Source organism: Thunnus albacares, chromosome 2 (assembly GCF_914725855.1).
Source record: "Thunnus albacares chromosome 2, fThuAlb1.1, whole genome shotgun sequence".
Taxonomy (NCBI): Eukaryota; Metazoa; Chordata; class Actinopteri; order Scombriformes; family Scombridae; genus Thunnus; species Thunnus albacares.
Window position 1 is genome coordinate 37786092 of NC_058107.1, and position 17908 is coordinate 37803999.

Here is a 17908-nt window from a genome sequence, read left to right on the forward strand (position 1 = left end):
TTCTCGTCACTTTCTCTGCTTCCTTTTACATTTCCTCTAAAACTACTCCTTTCCTTTCTCTCCTTTGCTGTCCACTGTTTTCATTTCCTTTCTTTGTTTCCTCTCCTCTTCTAGAGAAGGAGTTGAGGAGGAAGGTTCAGACGGATGAGGAGGAGGAGGACGGAGAGCTGGATGATGAAATCTGGGGTCTGAGAGCTCTTCAGAAACAAGAACTCAACAAGGTGAGAGACTCAGGAAACGACGAATCCCTCGTTTATCAAAAACCTGGCGCCTACATTACCAACAATGCACCTGGAGCTAGTAGCTGCATAGAACAGCGCTGCACTGGGTCACATGTTGCTTCATCATGTATAGAAACGGCTCCAAAGACTCATAACAGCATCATGTTTTCAGTCTCTGGAGAGTAGTTCTGTGTAAGGCGGACGCTACTGAGCATGTGCAGGAACATGTTTACAGATAAACAACCTCCGGACTTTATATGACATGATACAGAACTTCTGTTCTCTCTCTTTGTCTCTTAAGATTCAATCTAATCTGGGAAAAATCATCCTGAAGGAGGAGTTGGAAAAGTCTTCGACTCCTCTGAGGAGGAAAACTCGCTCACTACCGGACCGCAGCCAACACGCTGGTATACACACACACACACACACACACACACACACACACACACACACACACACACACACACACACACACACACACACCAACCCTGTCTACTGGGAAACTCGTTCATATGCAACAAACCTGTTCAGTAACGTGACGTTTGTGCAAAAAATGTATTTAAAGGTTTATCTGAAGCTTCAGCGTCCAAATGAGTCAAATCAGGAATGACAGAACAAAATATATCAATCAAAGAAATGATTTTAAATATAAATATAATAATAATACAAGTCGTAGAGGTCTACTTAGCAAACGTCCACCACATCAGAGGTCCAGTAAAGCTGCATTACATGATGATATTAAGTCCAGAACTCAGTACATGAATGTTTCTGTATTAATGGGAGAAAACTTGAAGATGATCTGCTGCTCGTTATGACTTCAGCTGGTTCAGTTTTCTGCTTCTTGTTGTTTGGTGTTGTAGTTGTGTTTCATCTTTAAACACGTCTCACTGTAAAACATTTCCAGATTAAATTATTAACAACCTGCAGACTTTACAGATATTATCTTGAATTAACTTCACGTCTTCCTTCGTCTCTCCGTCAGGGTCCAACGCCTCCAAGTCGGTGTATTTCCCGGCTAAGGCCGGTCTGTCCAGGGTGAGTCCCGCCGAACAGAAACGTCCAATCACAGCAGAGTTTCATTCAGACACTGACCGACGTGTTTCTGTTTGTTTTCAGCTGCAGTCAGCAGAGTTCAGCTCGTCTGAAAAAACTCCTGCAGGTACAAACTGACAATCAATCAATCAATCAATCAATCAATCAATCAATCAATCAATCAAATATTATCGGTATAGCAAGCTGATCATATGACAGAACAAATGTAAAGAGTAAAACAATAAAAATGTGATAAAACCAATGAAAGAGATTAAAAAGACAAATAAACAAGAGGGAAGAGATCTTCTTTTATTCCACTTTATTCCACATTTTTGACATTTATAAAGTGATTTTAATTATTATTTTGTGACAAATCAAATTGAAAATAAGTTTTTAAATAAGTTGACTTCATTCTGTATCATCCAGATGTTTTGGTTGTTTGTGATCTGTTGAAGTTTGTTATTAACGCTGTTTTTCATATTTTTCTTTATTCTCTCTCTTCCTGCAGGTGTTCAGGTACAATCTGATTGTCTTTAAAACAACTTCATAAATGATGATTTAACAACAAGCAGCTGTAGTGAAATAATAACATCTGTCATCTGTTTGTTTGTCAGAACGGAGACTCCAGGATGGACAGAGGAAACTCTCTGCCCAGCATGTTGGATCATAAGGTAACAGCAGTGCGACCAGAAGAATGAACGACGTCACTTTATTAAGACAAAGACGTTACTACTAATCTCATTATCAATTAATCTGCTGATTATTGGTTTTGTCTGTAGCATCACATGTCTTGTTTTGTCCAACCAACAATATAAAACACAAATATATTCAGTTTAAATTATAAAACATGAAGAAAAGCTGCAAATCTTCACACTGGAGGAAAATCAGAGAGATTTATGAATTGTTGCTTAAAAAACTTAAACAATTATCAAATTATCATTTTCTGGTTGACTAATTGATAAATCAACCAATCGTTGCAGCTCTAGAAGTTACTACAGTGATGTTTTTAATGTGTTATTTTATAATAATCCTCTTACTAACGTGATCGCTGCTGATTATTGATCTGTAGATCTTCCCGTATGAGATGTTGGTGGTGACTCACAGAGGACGAAGCAAACTGCCTCCCGGTGTGGACAGAACCAGACTGGAGGTAAAAAAACATCTGAGTACATACAGTCTCTGTTTACTGGTCCTCCATCTTTAATGCTTTATCCAGTAGAAACCAGTACAGGACTGTCTGCTGTCCAGTCTGAAGGTCTTCAGACAGAAGATGAATTCTGCTTAACGATTAATTCAATCTGCTCCTCCGTCCTGAAAACGTCAGATCAGATAAATATTCTTTTTCTTAAAATTGGAGATTAGATTCCGTTTGCAGAGTCGACATAATGAATCTATAAAGGTTTAACAACTTTTGTTTCTTACTTATCAAAACAGTTGTTAAAAAAATATTATTCAACACTGCGCTGAGCGTATTTTTGTATATTTGGTCGTCTACTGGGAGGTTTGTTAGACGAGTTTACGAGGCTTCGTTTTGTGTGTTTCCATATGTAATGATGGAGAGTAGTGTCCCCCATTTTCACCGCAATAAAAACTGATAAATATAAGACGACCTGCAGTTTGACAGATGATTCGGTCCTCGCTGTGTTTCCTCAGAAACTCCTGCAGATATAATAGTTTTTAATGCTCACAAGATTAAACAAATATTATCTTTCCAGGACTCCATATTCAGGTTAAACTGAGCTAACCAAACACTTTCATTTGTATTTTAATGGTAAAATACATGTAAAAAGTGTTTTGCATGTTGTTTACTTGATTTCTCAAGTGTTTAATTCAGTTCAATTTGACTGTTTTATGTGCAAAAAATAACTGCTGACAGTTTGTGAAAAACATCAGTTTTACTTCACTGATCCTGATTCTCTGTTTCTGTCCGTCGGGGTCTCGTCCCTCCAGCGACATCTCTCCCAGGAGGAGTTCCACAGCGTTTTCGGGATGTCCATCGAGGAGTTCGACAGCCTCTCTCTCTGGAAGAGGAACAACCTGAAGAAGAAGGTCTGTCTCTTCTGACGTCGCCGGGACTACTACAACTCCCACAATCCCCCTGCTCTTCCTGGATCACTGCAGGATCCTGAAACCACAGACTCCGAACAAAAAAAAAAAAACAACCGTCATTATCAGCACCGCCACCATCAGACAGCAGGTCACTGTTAGTCAGACGATCAGTGGAAGTTTGTGGACGTCGCGGGTTTCATGTTTGGAGTGACTTTAGATTTCTGCTGCACATATTAACTCCACCAGATTTAAAGCAGCGCTGCAAAGCAGAAACATAAGCAGAAAATAAGCTTCGGTCTCTAGATGTCTGCGGAAACTCATTAATAACTAAACTACTGAGCAAATAATCAATCTGTAAGATTTTCAAGCAAGCAGAGACAGATTTGGAAGAACAGATTCAACAAAAAAACAATAACTGTGTGTTATTAATGGCCCCAGTGTGGCTTCATCCTTCAATATCAGCTTTCTCATCTGTCTAAAAGACTAACAGGAGCCTAACAGTCAGATATGTCCTGTTGAAGTCTTTTGCTGAGGTTTCCAGCTGCTCTGAATCTGCCAAAACAAGTCACATGAAACCAGGGGTTTTATGTTCAAATTGATATTTGAATTGAAGAATCTGTCCCTGCGTGTAGACGTCCAGCATCTTGCTCAGAAGCATCACAGTAACTTTGCAGAAACCTGATAGTTTATCTTCTGTTGACACGTGAAGCTCAGTTGTTTGGTTGTAATTGTGGCATTCTGGGAAATGAAGTTAATTCTGACATCAGTCTCATTAGAGTCTCTCTGGATTACAGAAGATGAAGCCGACTAGTTTTAGCATTAAAGTTCTCCGTACGCCAGATTTCACATGAAAGATTGAACCTTCTGTGAGTTTAGAGACAGTTTTTATCCTGAAGCCTGACAGAGATCTATTTTCATCACACTGAGCAACTGAAGTAAATATTTTATTTTTCAGCTTCCAGCTACAGTCGGGCATTAAACCAACATTCCTGCTGACTCTGAGTCAGGTTTCAATACAGATTCATATCTGCTGATCGATTATCAACTCGCTGATTTTGCGGGAAAAAAAAAAAAAAGTCCTGTTAGCGACCTTTAAAAAAAGCACTGTTCCTATTGGCTTAGCCAGCTATGATGTCACAGTGACAGCATTTCTTTCCCAGCACCAAAAAAAGGAAAAACAAGGAGACAGTTTGATCACAGTTTGAGCCGAACTCATCATTAAACATCGGAGTTGGACCTCATTAATGTTCCTGTGTCTGAATGGGATCAAACCCCTTTAAAAACAGAGCAAAACCCATCGTTCAGCTGTCCGCATACTTTTGGCCCCGTAATGCATATGAGAGGCTAAAGGTGATTTGATGACATTAAACTAAGAGCTCAAACTTACTAAACTTGTAGTGGTTGGTTATTTTTGTCCCCACTGTCCATCACTGGTTAGAAAACAAAAAAACAGAACTACAAACTGAAGTCTTGTTTGGCCATCGTTGACCTTTACTACCCATGTAGGACTACAGCTGAAATGATTAGATCAGGGGTTTCAAGTCTGAGACTGTGGGCCTCCCCTCACCCCCCCTCATCCCTTCTCACCCCCCAGACTTTACTTGCTTACTTTTGTTCACTTAGTGGATGTCTACAGGATCATTATTATGATATTAGATCCTATAGACACTCGACAGTTGAGCCAAGATAACCTGATATTTCTGATTAACATAACTTCAGACAACACAAATACATTAAAAAGTTTGTCCTAAGGGATTTATTAGTTTCTGACTATTCTGTATGATCTCCTTTTGATAACTAATGTAATATTTTTTCACCTCCATTCACTGAGCCTCCCCAGAAACCCCCCCCGAGACTTTGAAAACCTCTGGATTAGCTCATTAATCAATTAGTTGATCGACAAAAAATTAATTTGCAACAATTTTGATAACTGATTAATCATTTAAGTCATTTTTTTTTAAGCAAAAGAAGCCAAAAATCTTGTGATCGCAGCCTCTCGGATTTTAATATTTGCTAGTTTTTCAGTTTTGATAGACGATGACTGTTGGTCAGACAAAACATCTGAATATGCTTTTTATACACTGAACAATCAACTGATTATTAAAGCCTTACAGTAACATGATGGAACAACACTACGTCGCCCTCAACGAAAGATTTAATCACATCAACTCAAACTTACAAACTTTTACTGGTAATTTAAATGATTTTTGGCCCTGCTGTCCGTCACTGGTTGATACTCAGCTGCTGCAGGCTGATGATGAAACTGCCTCCTTGTTTCTTCTTTGTGTTCAGCAAACGTCACTGCCCTGTTTGATCCAAGAACTCCACACACACACACACACACACACACACACACACACAGATACACAAAAAAACACACCTCTGACAGATTTTTGCAGTGTAGAAGAACAACCTTTAAAAGCCGAAGCTCAGAGCAGAGACGCAGGTCGACTGAACTCCGTCTCCGCACGGCTCCGGTTTGTCCAATAAAGCAGGTTGCAGACATTTAGCATCAGCTAGTGTTGCTTAGTGACCAAATGATGTGCAGCTATTTTTTAAACCTACATAGAGAAAGTGGCATGTTTGTTATTAAAAATCTAAATGAAAAAGAAAAATTGTTTATCAATACATGAATGTTGAGAAAAGAGGAATTTTCACCATCAGAAAAACGATGGCGACAAAGAGGACGTACGTATTTCTAAAGGACTTTTCTGAGGTTTCCACAGCGAGGGAGGACAGAGGAATGATGGGAAATCACTGGACATTTTTCACCTCAAAAACCCAAACTTCATCTCACCCGGACAATAACTGAACTGATGGGACAGTTTTCATCGTTAACACAAACACACTTCAATATATCTGTAAAGACCTCAGCACAACATAGTTATATAAATTATGTAAAGTATTAATATCCACCAGCATCATAAACATCTGATCTCCATCGACACGGATATGTTAAAGATCTGCATCTGCACTGCAATAGAACAAAACACGTTTTCAACTTCTTTAACACATTTAACAAAATAAAACCAACACGGGTTGATTCAAAACTGAAACGCTGACAATTAAAGGTGTGATGTGAAGCATCGTTTTACATGTTAATATATTAAATCCAAACTATTACAGCTAGCTTGTTATAACGACTGTAAACCAACGAGATGAAACCTGTCGGCCTCTGTCGGTTTTCACTCCTGTGAAGTCTTTTATTTTTTTAGATTAGTGAACGTGTTTTATTAATGAAGGTATGATATGTTTTCAAATTTCCCTCAGAAGTTTAACCTTTTAACTTTTGTTTCATTGGTAGCATTTTAGCCTTGTGTCCTGATTTAACTTAATGCAAAACTGGCTAAAGATTTAGCTAATAATTAATATTAAATTAGCTTAGATTAGCATATGTTGCTACATTGCTAGTAGCTAAATTCCCATTCGGAGTCTCTGTTTTTCTATTGAATGGATACTGATGGGATATATTTGTCATATTAAGAATAACTAAATTATGAAATGTGAACAATAAGGGTTGATGACAGTACAAACCTAAAAATAATACAAAATCAACATAAAACTAGACTCCAACACAACCACAGTATCAATCTCCAGCTGGCTTTGGGCAGATATAATAGTTCTTTATGCAAATGATTAGCATACTTAGCATTGACGTTCAGGTAATTATGCTAATGTGGCGGTAAGCTAATGTACTGCACTGATTCTGGGTGACGACATGGACTCAAAGTTGACCACAGTTCTGCTAAATGAAGCTAATTCTCCGAAATCTCTGCCACTATTTTTTTAATGAGAGAGATTTTCAGAGATTCTGGATTTTTAATGACGTTTTAAGGATTTTAATGAGATAATTAAACTTTTTTTTTATGGAAAAACCATATCAGAGACAAATTATTATTCAAAGTCTGAGTAAGAGTCATTTAGAAAAACTTTAAGGGGATTTTTATTTTTAAAGATGTCCATTGTACCATTTTTTTAAAACAGACCTCTTCCTGTTTTTAACATAAAGAATCGCAGACTTCAGATCCGACCCGATGGTTCATCTTGTAAAAACACGTCAGAGGCCGACAGCCCGTCGTCACGTGTTTACAGTTTCTGCGTCTTTCGGGTTTATTGACAGTAAAATGAGACTCGCAGCGTCTTTCAGTCAGCGGCTCAGACCTGTGCGAGCGTTTAAACACGATCTCACTGCATCGATCGAACCGCATCACTCACCGCCATGTCTGCCTCGCCACACGCTTCCTGTATCTGTGGAGAAAAAAAAGACTGAAAACAAACAAAAAAAAAACAAACAAACAAAAAAACAACAACAAAAAAAAAACTGAATGAAGAAGTGAGATTTGTCAGTTGGAGTGAGCGAGCATTTGTCACTTTACGTTGAGATGATTTCCTTTTTTTTTCTTCTTTCTTTTTGTTTAGGAATGATTCTGACGCTGTTTTTAAATACTGAGAGGATTTACGCTTTGTTCTGATTGGTTGTTGTAGTGCGTAGTTAGAAACAGGAAGTGGGTTGCTGTGACTAACACCATGATGACACAAAGATTGTTCCATGTTTCTTTCTTTCTTTTGTACATTTTGAAGTGTTTCATTCTGTTTTTATTGAGTTATTTTAACACGCCGGGGCGACTTTGTGGAGGCGCGTCGCTGTCAACACGTCGGATAATTAAACTGCTGCATGCGTGATGTCACGACAATGATGTCATATTTTTATTTAACCTTTATTTAATTAGACTCTTATAATGCCTCGGGGCAGTTACGGGTTCCTGGCTCAGGCGTCGTTTATGGATTTGAGCCGACGTCTCTTTGGCCCGAGGTCAGACTGAGGTCAGAGGTCAGACTCGTTGACGGCGACCGGCGTGTCCGAAGTCGCCCTGCTGATGTACATATTGAACCACTGAATGACAATATGATCATTGTTGTTGTTGTTTTCATATCTGGATTCAGGTGATGTAACAGATGAATGGTGATGTGAATGATTAACCATGAGTTACAATAAAGAGCATTTCTATTTGCTTTAAGGAGACTCAGTTAAACTTTCTCTTCTATATTATATTCATCTGATAAACTATTAAAAGTTTTCATACTAATTCAGTGGGAAACACTTCAGTTAAAGGGGACAGATGATGTTTTTTGTGATTTCCTGGTATTTTTACCTGCTATGATGTCAGATGTTAAACATGGTCAAAGCTTCGATTGCAAAGTTACCTTACAAACGGCCATCTGTTGTTGCTAAGGTGGTTGCTAAGGTGGTTGCTAAGGTGTTTCCATGTGTTGTTCAGCTCCAACATGTACGGATGGATTTGAGAAGTTGACATTTAGAGTAAAGAAGGAGAAAAAGAAGTGAAATCCTGCTACTATAGTTTGTTTACGTAGCCTCCGGAGCCGGAGGAAGCTTCCTGAAAGCTGACCAATCAGAACAGAGTGGGCTCATCAGGAGGCGGGGCCTTAAAGAGACAGGAGCTAAAACGGCCTGTTTCAGACGGAGGCTGAACTGAGGGGCTGCATAAAGGACCAGTAGAAGATAAATAAGGAGTTTTTAACTGGAAATCATGCAAAGATATTCCAGTAGAGCCCCAGAATATAAATATAGAGGCTGGAAATATGCAGAAAATGTTTCCTATTTAAGGAACTGACCATTTATAGCAAATGTTTATACACTTAGATCTTTTTCTCTCAAATAATCTGATCTTCTGGAGAACTAATCCCCCTTCAAAAATATACATGAACATAATATCTTAATTAAACAACACAGTACTGAAAATATCTCACATAAGGAGAAGTTTAGAGATGGTGGAGGGAGCTGTTTAAACGATCAGTCCGGAGATTTTATATATTTTTCCTCATGTTTGGATCCAAACCAACAATGAATTGTGTGTGTATTAAAACCTGATATATCTTAAACTATTAAAAACTCGTCAGTGAGTCACATGGCTGCACTGGGTGACATGTTCCTTCATCATAAAGGGAAAAAAAAACAACAACAAAACCGATTAAGGTAAAAAAAACATTTTAATAAAATAATTTTACAGATCAGTGTTTAATTAAAAACTGAAAAAGAAACATTCACCTGAGTATAAAATACAGTAAATATTTTAAAAACAAACTGATACAAATAAGTGAAAGTCATGGTAATAAACATAAATCAATAAAGTAATCATATGTAAATGATGACATTGTGCTGGTAAGTACACGGTGAAAACAGATACAAAACTTATTCAATGACAAAATAACATCAAAGAGTTCATGTGGGATTAAAGAAAACAATACAAAACTAAATCCTTTAAAAAAAACAAATGTGCTACTGAAAATTCACAATTCTGATTTGTTTTAATGTTTACAGCTTCTTCCTTTTTTTTTTCAATAATGTCATTATATTATAAAAACCCGTCATTCTTTGGATAACTAAAACATTTACTGATAGCTCACATGTTCTGAAAAGCTAGAAAACGTTAAATATCATTAAGTTAAAACAAAACTCCGAGCCAAATGAAACCAAAAGTAACATTGATTAAAACTTTACAAACATCAACTTCTAACTTCACCGTCGGCTCCATGGCAACACAATCTAAAAAGGTCTCTGATTGGTTGTTTCTTACAGTGATGCTTTCTGGGACTCGTAGGATGTTGATGCTTCATAAAGCTTCCGAAAAAGAGTTTTAATTGTGAATAATTTTTTTGCACAGTTTTAGTTCATCTGAGCGGCTTTAATGAAGGAAAAACAACTGGCTCATTTGGAAAAACGTTTCTGTGAGAACAACCGTGAGTTTAAAGGGTTTTTTCTGTACCGTTGTATCAGTGTGATACATCTGATCTTATTAAAAACTAAAGTGTTGTTTAAAATATGAAATATAAAAAACCTTAAATTGGATTAAAAAATAAATCAGATTAAGAAATAAACTGAAAAGTTTAATAAATTAGTGTTTGTGTGTTTAATTTCTGCATATCTGAAAATGTGGAAATATTCCTTTACAGTAACACACGAGACTGTGTTTTCTTGGTTTTTGGTGACAACTTTGGCGATACGTGGTCGTTAATACAACATAATGTAATATTAAAAACATTTAGCTGTAAACTATAGATAATAAATACCTGATTTTTACATGTTATAAAGTATTTTTCACCTTTTTCAAACCTGGTTTTGACTCACAGATGCTCTTCTTTATTTTCAGCTACTCTTATTTTGAAAATTAGTTTTTAATATTGATGCTATGATTGATGATATGTTTGTGCTCTTTTGTTTTTAGTGGCTGTCACATAAAGAATCAATGTTTCTACACTCAGATGGTTAAAGGTTGAGTCACTGTTGGTCACAGCAGTCATAAATGTCAACATGGACACGTATGTTTTTAAAAAAAAAAAACAACATAAAGTTTGTCAGTTTAAAATGATTCCACATCAGATTGTTGGCGCTGGCGTGTGATGACTGGACGGTCGCTGTCAAGCAGCAGCTTTGGTCTCCCATTCCTGTAAAACCAGTCAGCAGTAAACTGGTTAACAGATGTACAGAATATCAAGTAATGTCAGAGTCTGCTCTCCCCCTCACCTGTTGCTGTGGGAATTATCCAATCATTCAGTCTCACTCTCTGCTCTGCCACACCCCTCATTAGTTCAACCACCTTCACCTGACGCTCCCACCTGCTCATCATCTGCAATCAAGCCAGTATATAAGCTGCCTTGGCCCACTCCCTCCTTGTCAGATTGTCTACACTACTATGCTCAGTCATCTTGCTTTCTTCACTGGACTGCCTTCCTGGTTTCTGATCAGCTTGTCTTTGACCATCGCCCCTCGTCTCTGCCCCGGTAAACCCACCAGCCTTCTGTCCCTGACTCTGAGTTCTGCCTGCCTGTTCCCTGGTCTTTGTCTGCTGTGGGAGTGGAAGATCGGGGTTCAATTTCCGGTGGAGCCATACTCATTAGAACTGTGTTTCTCCGACCGTGCTAATATTGCCTTGACATCGTGTGAAATAAAGACTGCAAAGTTTATACCAGTGTCATTTGTGCTGCTATTGGGTCCATCCTATACCCGTTAAAAGTAATGCATAGAAATAATGTTTATATGCAGCTGTTGGTTTCTATCAGACAAAATATGATACCAAAGAGCTCAAAACCAACAATCTAAAAGACACACAAGGTAGATTAATTAAAGATACCATTAATCCTTAATACATTAGCGTACATAAGACTCCTCCTGCATTGTGTCTTCTCTCAAACTGAACCTTTGTACGTCATCATGAGCTCTGCTGAGATGTTTCAGTCGGGACCAAAGTGGTGGACTGAAGTTAAATAATAGATCTATCTGCAGACAGATTTATTGATGACAGAATTGATCTAAAAGCAGTCAGTTATTTGTGAGTCTGACCTTCCTCCTCTGGAAAACCTTTCCGTGCTCGATGAACAGCGCCGAAGGAGCTCGTTTCAGAGAGGTTTTAGCCGAGGCCGTCCGTCGCAGCAGAGGACTTAGGAAACCCGCCTGGACCAGCAGAGACCAGCAGAGACCAGCAGAGGTTACAGTCAAACCCAGAGTGCAGCTCATAATATACATGATGTTATTAATCCACAGTGAGACGGTTTGTGGTTCTGTTATAACGTTATATCAGAACAGACGTCTGAGTGTAAAGAGACTCATTAAGTTAATTAAACTATTACACACAGTCCAGTTTTCTGTGGCTGTTTAAAGAATCTGAAACAAGAAATGTTTGGGGGTTTTTTTGCTTGAAAAATTATTTAAACAATTCAAATCAAACAAAAACAAACCAAATTAAAATAGTTGGGGGTTAATTTTCTGCTCATGGACTAATTAATTAATTGACTAACATTGAGAAATGTGTAGCAGGCTGTGTGAACTCATTAGTACTGCAACTTTTGTATTTGTATTTTGTACTATTGTATTTATTACAGCAGCAATAAAAACAGGAAGTTAAAAGAACGAACAGGAAATGGAACAGATGCATAAAGTCAATAATGTAGAATTACTGATTGATTATTTCTAAATGTCAGATGATGTTTTATGATTATAGGAAATGATGTGTTTGTATTATTTCTGTCACCTACCTGAGCGCGCTCACTGCAGACAGCCAGCGACTGTCTGAAAGAGGTGCGTTTGTTTTGCTTCCCAGCAGACGCCAGGTTGATCTCTGACCCCGCCCTCAGCTGCACCCCCTTCTTCCCGGTCAGCTCCAGCTTCTGAACGCCTCGCTCCACTTCACCCACCTTCCTGTCTGAAACACACGGCAGCACGTTAACATTTCTATGATTATATAATATAATATATAATTTAACATATAGAAGAAGAAAGAAGAGCAAATCACTGCAACTCAGAGATAAAATAATTTGGTATTCTAGAGTGCGAAGAGTTTTGTTCCCACAATTTCTTATGTAAAACTATAATAATAATAATAATAATAATATCACTGTACATTTGTGTGTTAATGGTTTTATTGTCAGTTCTTCAAAATAAAAGAGCGAAGCTTCTTCTTCTTTCCACAGATGTTCTAAAAGCATGCAGGCAGAAATCCACCAAAGACCAAAACCAACCCGTTTATTTGTTGTCAAAAGGCAAACTGGGAAATGTAGGAAATACCAAAGGAACACTGGGTTTACCCAAAATGTAAATAACAACAATTCATGACAAAATCACGCCTGAAAAGTTTGTTTTTGTTACTGTTATGGATATCAGGGTTTTCTCACGTGATGTCGCTGTGTTTGCACGTTCTCATGAAGTTCAGGACTGTTTCACCAGCTGATCGTAAATCCATCACAAGTCTCTCTTAGTGACTCTAACGACTTTCAAACTAGTGATTTACTAAAACTTAAAGGGGACAAATTCTACTTTTTGTGGTTTTCTGTTATTTATTTCCTGTTCTGATGTCGGATGTAGAAATGCTGCCTGCAAGTAAAAAGTCAGGGCTTCAATCTGGTCTGAACGCCTTGTTTGCAACTTTTTTCTACCTTGCTGACAAGCTGACATCAACTCGTCGCACATGCCCATAAATGGCTGTCCGTTTTGTAGCCTTGGTTGCTAAGATGGTTGCTAAGGTGTTTGCTAAGGTGTTTCCATGTGTTGTTCAGCTCCAACATGTACGGATGGATTTGAGAAGTTGACATTTGGAGTAAAGAAGGAGAAAAAGAAGTGAAATCCTGCTACTATAGTTTGTTTACGTAGCCTCCGGAGCCGGAGGAAGCTTCCTGAAGCTGACCAATCAGAACAGAGTGGGCTCATCAGGAGGCGGGGCCTTAAAGAGACAGGAGCTAAAACGGCCTGTTTCAGACAGAGGCTGAACTGAGGGGCTGCATAAAGGACCAGTAGAAGATAAATAAGGAGTTTTTATTCCAGTAGAGCCCCAGAATATAAATATAGAGCTGGAAATGTGCAGAATATGTGTCCTTTAAGAAATGTCTTAACTAGTAAAAATTCAGTAACGTGTAAATCAGTTGAAACAGCCTCCAATAAGAAGCAACCAACTTCCCCAAAAGACGAAATAAACTTGATTTCCAATCCTTTGTGTAGGTGTGACTTTGTTTTATTTCTATCTGCATACCTGCAGAAATATGTGTGTTTTTTGAATCAGTATTCATGCAGTGTCTGATGTTATCAGAGTAACATTTAGTCATTTGAGGTATGTTGTGTTTTACCTGTGAAGTGTAAAGTTTCAGGTCAGGTTACCTTGTTTACTTTAATCTAAATGGCTCAGAGTTTTAATTTAGTGAAGCATAAATCTGCACTTCTGAGTTTGAACCTAAACGTCTGCTGGAGCTTCAGGTTGAGTCCGACTCGTCCGTAAAGTGAAGAAGTCATTAACGTGATGAGACTCACTGTGGCTGGTGAAGACGGTGTTGCTGTAGGTCACCGAGTCTCTGGACGATATCGAGCTGCGGTGAACTGAATCCTGAGAGCTGTGAAGCTGAAAGTCCAGACAAACAAACACCGATCAAACAGTTTATCACAGATAAATCCTCACATTTACTGTAAAACACTGGTGTGTAAAATCAGTGTGTGTAGTACGGAAGCCCATTCTTACCAGGAAAAAAAAAGAAAAGTTAGGACCTATTAAAATAATACCAAAATTATAAGAATATTTCATAATCTTGATGCAAGTCCAAATTTTGTTCTTTGTGAGTAAAATCAGAGTAAAACTTATAAATATATAAATACAAAGAGTTTGACTTAAACGCACAACATGTAATTTCAGCCGCTAGGCGTCTCAATCAAAACAATAACAAAAGACGGAGTGCGATGACGGTGTGAAGTAGCAAGGGATCATGGGAGTTGTTGTCTTCGTTGTTAAACAACCAGCTTCAGCAGGATAGGATTACTCCAGTGTTCATCATTCAGGATGTTTTTACCTGCAGAGGTCTTCTCCTCAGAACAAACGGACCCGGAGATTACAGGTAAAAACACTGAATAAAGCTGTTATTAAGTCATTAAGCTGTTTGGTGACCACCGGACTTCCTGGAGGGGCTGTTAGCCGAGCTGCTGCTAACGTTTGTCCAGTTTATTTCTCTGATAACTTAAGATCCAGACGTCCAATGACTAAAATCCTTCTTCCGGCTAAAAGATATAGTTAAAAACCACCTAAATTTATCATGAAAATGTGTCTTAAAACTGAATAAAAGTCCATTTATAACAGTTTGTGTGGAACAACCACAACGCCGATGTATTATCTTGTATGTGTGTAAGTTACTCTTTGGTAGACGCCATTGTAGCGGACAAACACAGCGCCGCCGTATGCATCTGGTGCGTGTTTACTCTTTGGTAGAGGAGGTATGACGCCATCGACAGGCGACCAAATGAAACGGTCCGTTACTTTGATTAAATTACAGATTTCTCTGAGTTTGAATGTAAGAACACAACTCAACAACATATATAACACAGGTCTAGTTGTTTTTAGACATTTTAATGTGGAATAATTACATATTATAGCTTTAATATCTAGTATCTCATTTATTTTAGGTTTAGAGAAGGTTTCTATAGTTTCATATTAAATAATGGAAACTTCTGGACATTTTTATCAATAAATGAAACTAAAGGATAATGAGAACTTACTGATGTAAATCTGATTGATAATCACAGCTACTTATTGACTTGACTTTCACTTCAGGTTTAGTAGTTTATAGTCAGTTTAACATCTTTTAAAAGATTAAAACATGTGTTAACTGTTTCCCTGATTAGTATTTATTTAAATATAATAGGATATAAATCTGGTACATAACTCATTATGATAACACTGGAGAATAAATGAGTAAGAACTTGCTGCAGCTTCTAAAGCTTAAACGCTGAGAGACTCAGATGAGTTTATGAACATGTTGATCAGCTCTTCTTCTTCTTCTCTTATCTGGGTTTTGGCTGCTGCACAGTCAGAAGATTGTTTACAGAGATTTTAGTGACGACATCAAATTGAAACTGGAAAAGTTAGACAAACAAAAAAGGAGGAAGAGGAGCACGTTCCCTCCTCCTTTGAAATCCTGTTTTTGAGTCGAGCGTGGACTGTGAGCTCCTCTCATTGATAACATGTAATATTAGTAATAACGTGCTTTGCTGGCGGGTCGTACCATGTGCTCCAGTATGGAGGTGTTGGAGTAGATGGGCTGGTCTCGGCCTGTTCCACCCAGACTGAAGGGGTCGTCCATGTAGGTGTTGGAGGTGGGAAACCTCCGCGTCTGCAGCCCACTGAGGACGGAAACAAAAACATAACTCACTACAGAAGAAGAAGAAGTCATGTTGATCGCTCCTCCGTCACCATGACAACACACTGCTGTATGAGTGAAGAGCAGACGGAGGGTGACGTGTTTACCTGAGAGTTCCACCTGTGTGCGCCGGTGTGCTGTTGTCATGGTGACTATGATTGGCAGCTCCGTCCCGCAGCAGCTGCAGCCATCGCTCCTTCTCACCCGAACTACTGACCTGAAACATGATTCAGTTCAGTGATGGAAAGTAACTAAATACATTTACACAAGTACTGTACTTAAGTACAGTTTAGAGGTACTTGTACTTTACTTGAGTATTTCCATGTGATGCTACTTTCTACATTTCAGAGGGAAATATTGTACTTTCTACTCCACTACATTTATTTGACAGCTTTAGTTACTTTTCAGATGAAGATTTGACACAATGGATAATATAACAAGCTTTTAAAATACAACACATTGTTAAAGATGAAACCAGTGGTTTCCAACCTTTTTGGCTTTTGACGTCTTACAAAAAGCAGTGTGTAGTCGGGGTCACATTTCACATGTCTATGAGTTGTTAACAGCTCCACCAAATAGTGATTTTTCCCTCTAAACTTCTCACATGCTTTCATTTACATAAATGTTCAAATGATCCAATATTTCAGCAAAAATCAAAGATTAGAGAAAAAGTCCAAAAACTGAAAACAGATTTGTGTATCAGAACTTTGTTTTTTCTTCTTTCCTCTCCCATTAATCATCTCACCACCCCTCAGATTTATCTGCTGACCCTTTGGAGGGGCCCGACCCCTAGGTTGGGAACCACTGGACTAAACTAGCTAACTGTATATAAAGTAGTGTAAACTAGCTCCACCTCCAGCAGCTACAACAGTAACATGCTGCTCTAACACTGATGCTTCACTATTAATAATCTAATGATGTCATATATAATAATATATCAGTCAGAGGGACCAAACCACTACTTTTACTGCAATACTTTAACTACATCAAGCTCATAATACTTATGTACTTTTACTGCAATACTTTAACTACATCAAGCTCATAATACTTATGTACTTTTACTGCAATACTTTAACTACATCAAGCTCATAATACTTATGTACTTTTACTGCAATACTTTAACTACATCAAGCTCATAATACTTATGTACTTTTACTGCAATACTTTAACTACATCAAGCTCATAATACTTATGTACTTTTACTGCAATACTTTAACTACATCAAGCTCATAATACTTATGTACTTTTACTGCAATACTTTAACTACATCAAGCTCATAATACTTATATACTTTTACTGTATTGGTACTTTCTTCTCTCCTGACTCACCTCCAGCACGGCCACCTGGTCACCGAGCATGCTCAGTGTGATCCTGTAGGAGTGGTCGGTGTCGGGTCCGGCTCGGACCTCGCATCCTCGGAGCTGGACGGTGTACTGAGGCGACCGCTCCCTCCTCACCTCCCGTTCCTCCTCATCCTCCTCCTCCTCCTCCTCTTCCTCTGCGAACATGTTGAGGATCCCCGACTCCACCTGACACAGTAAACTCTGCCACTGACAGTTCATCAGCACGTTCAGGAAGCCTGTCAATCAGCCACGGTCAGAGGTCAGAGGTCAGAGGTCACTCTAATATCACTTCAGTTTCAGCAGCCTCTGATAACTATTATATTACAGGAAATTATCAGTGTTTTTTATGGTTTTACACATGTAATAATAGTTTCTTCTTCTTTACATTACAAACAGTTTTAAACTTGAAACTTTAAGCTCTTTTTCAGACACAAAATAAGTAAAATTTCTGGCTTCATCTCTCTGTTAAAGTGATGTTTTTTGTCACCTGGACACAGTTTTTGAATCCTGTCTTAAAACAACAAAACATCTTTCAATGTTACAGTCTTTTTAGTGCCAAAGTTCCTCTTTTTGTTACTA

The 17908-nt window shown here is 38.2% G+C and overlaps 3 protein-coding genes across 12 annotated transcripts in view; 1 reads left to right on the forward strand and 2 right to left on the reverse strand.

The window, feature by feature from the left end:
* The window catches only part of LOC122968738 (dematin-like), a 37984-nt gene extending 29664 nt beyond the window's left edge, over window positions 1-8320 (forward strand). For 8 of the 9 annotated variants that reach the window (XM_044334171.1, XM_044334161.1, XM_044334182.1 and 5 more), the window contains 7 exons: window positions 115-221; window positions 523-628; window positions 1204-1380; window positions 1762-1769; window positions 1868-1924; window positions 2323-2403; window positions 3204-8320. In XM_044334171.1, the coding sequence (XP_044190106.1) occupies window positions 115-221; window positions 523-628; window positions 1204-1380; window positions 1762-1769; window positions 1868-1924; window positions 2323-2403; window positions 3204-3317 (650 nt within the window). In that variant the 3' untranslated portion in view covers window positions 3318-8320. The remainder of the gene's footprint in view (window positions 1-114; window positions 222-522; window positions 629-1203; window positions 1381-1761; window positions 1770-1867; window positions 1925-2322; window positions 2404-3203) is intronic. The other variant, XM_044334228.1, reaches the window with a different exon arrangement.
* The window catches only part of LOC122968417 (putative leucine-rich repeat-containing protein DDB_G0290503), a 635740-nt gene that overhangs the window by 342310 nt on the left and 275522 nt on the right, over window positions 1-17908 (reverse strand). The gene's annotated exons all lie outside the window — the stretch shown is intronic.
* si:dkey-220o5.5 (actin filament-associated protein 1-like 2) overlaps window positions 9412-17908 on the reverse strand; it is a 28912-nt gene continuing 20415 nt past the window's right edge. For both annotated transcript variants that reach the window (XM_044334035.1, XM_044334025.1), the window contains exons 10-16: window positions 17315-17565; window positions 16094-16203; window positions 15852-15969; window positions 14116-14203; window positions 12354-12520; window positions 11662-11772; window positions 9412-10766 (exon numbers count right to left, since the gene is read on the reverse strand). In XM_044334035.1, the coding sequence (XP_044189970.1) occupies window positions 10740-10766; window positions 11662-11772; window positions 12354-12520; window positions 14116-14203; window positions 15852-15969; window positions 16094-16203; window positions 17315-17565 (872 nt within the window). In that variant the 3' untranslated portion in view covers window positions 9412-10739. The remainder of the gene's footprint in view (window positions 10767-11661; window positions 11773-12353; window positions 12521-14115; window positions 14204-15851; window positions 15970-16093; window positions 16204-17314; window positions 17566-17908) is intronic.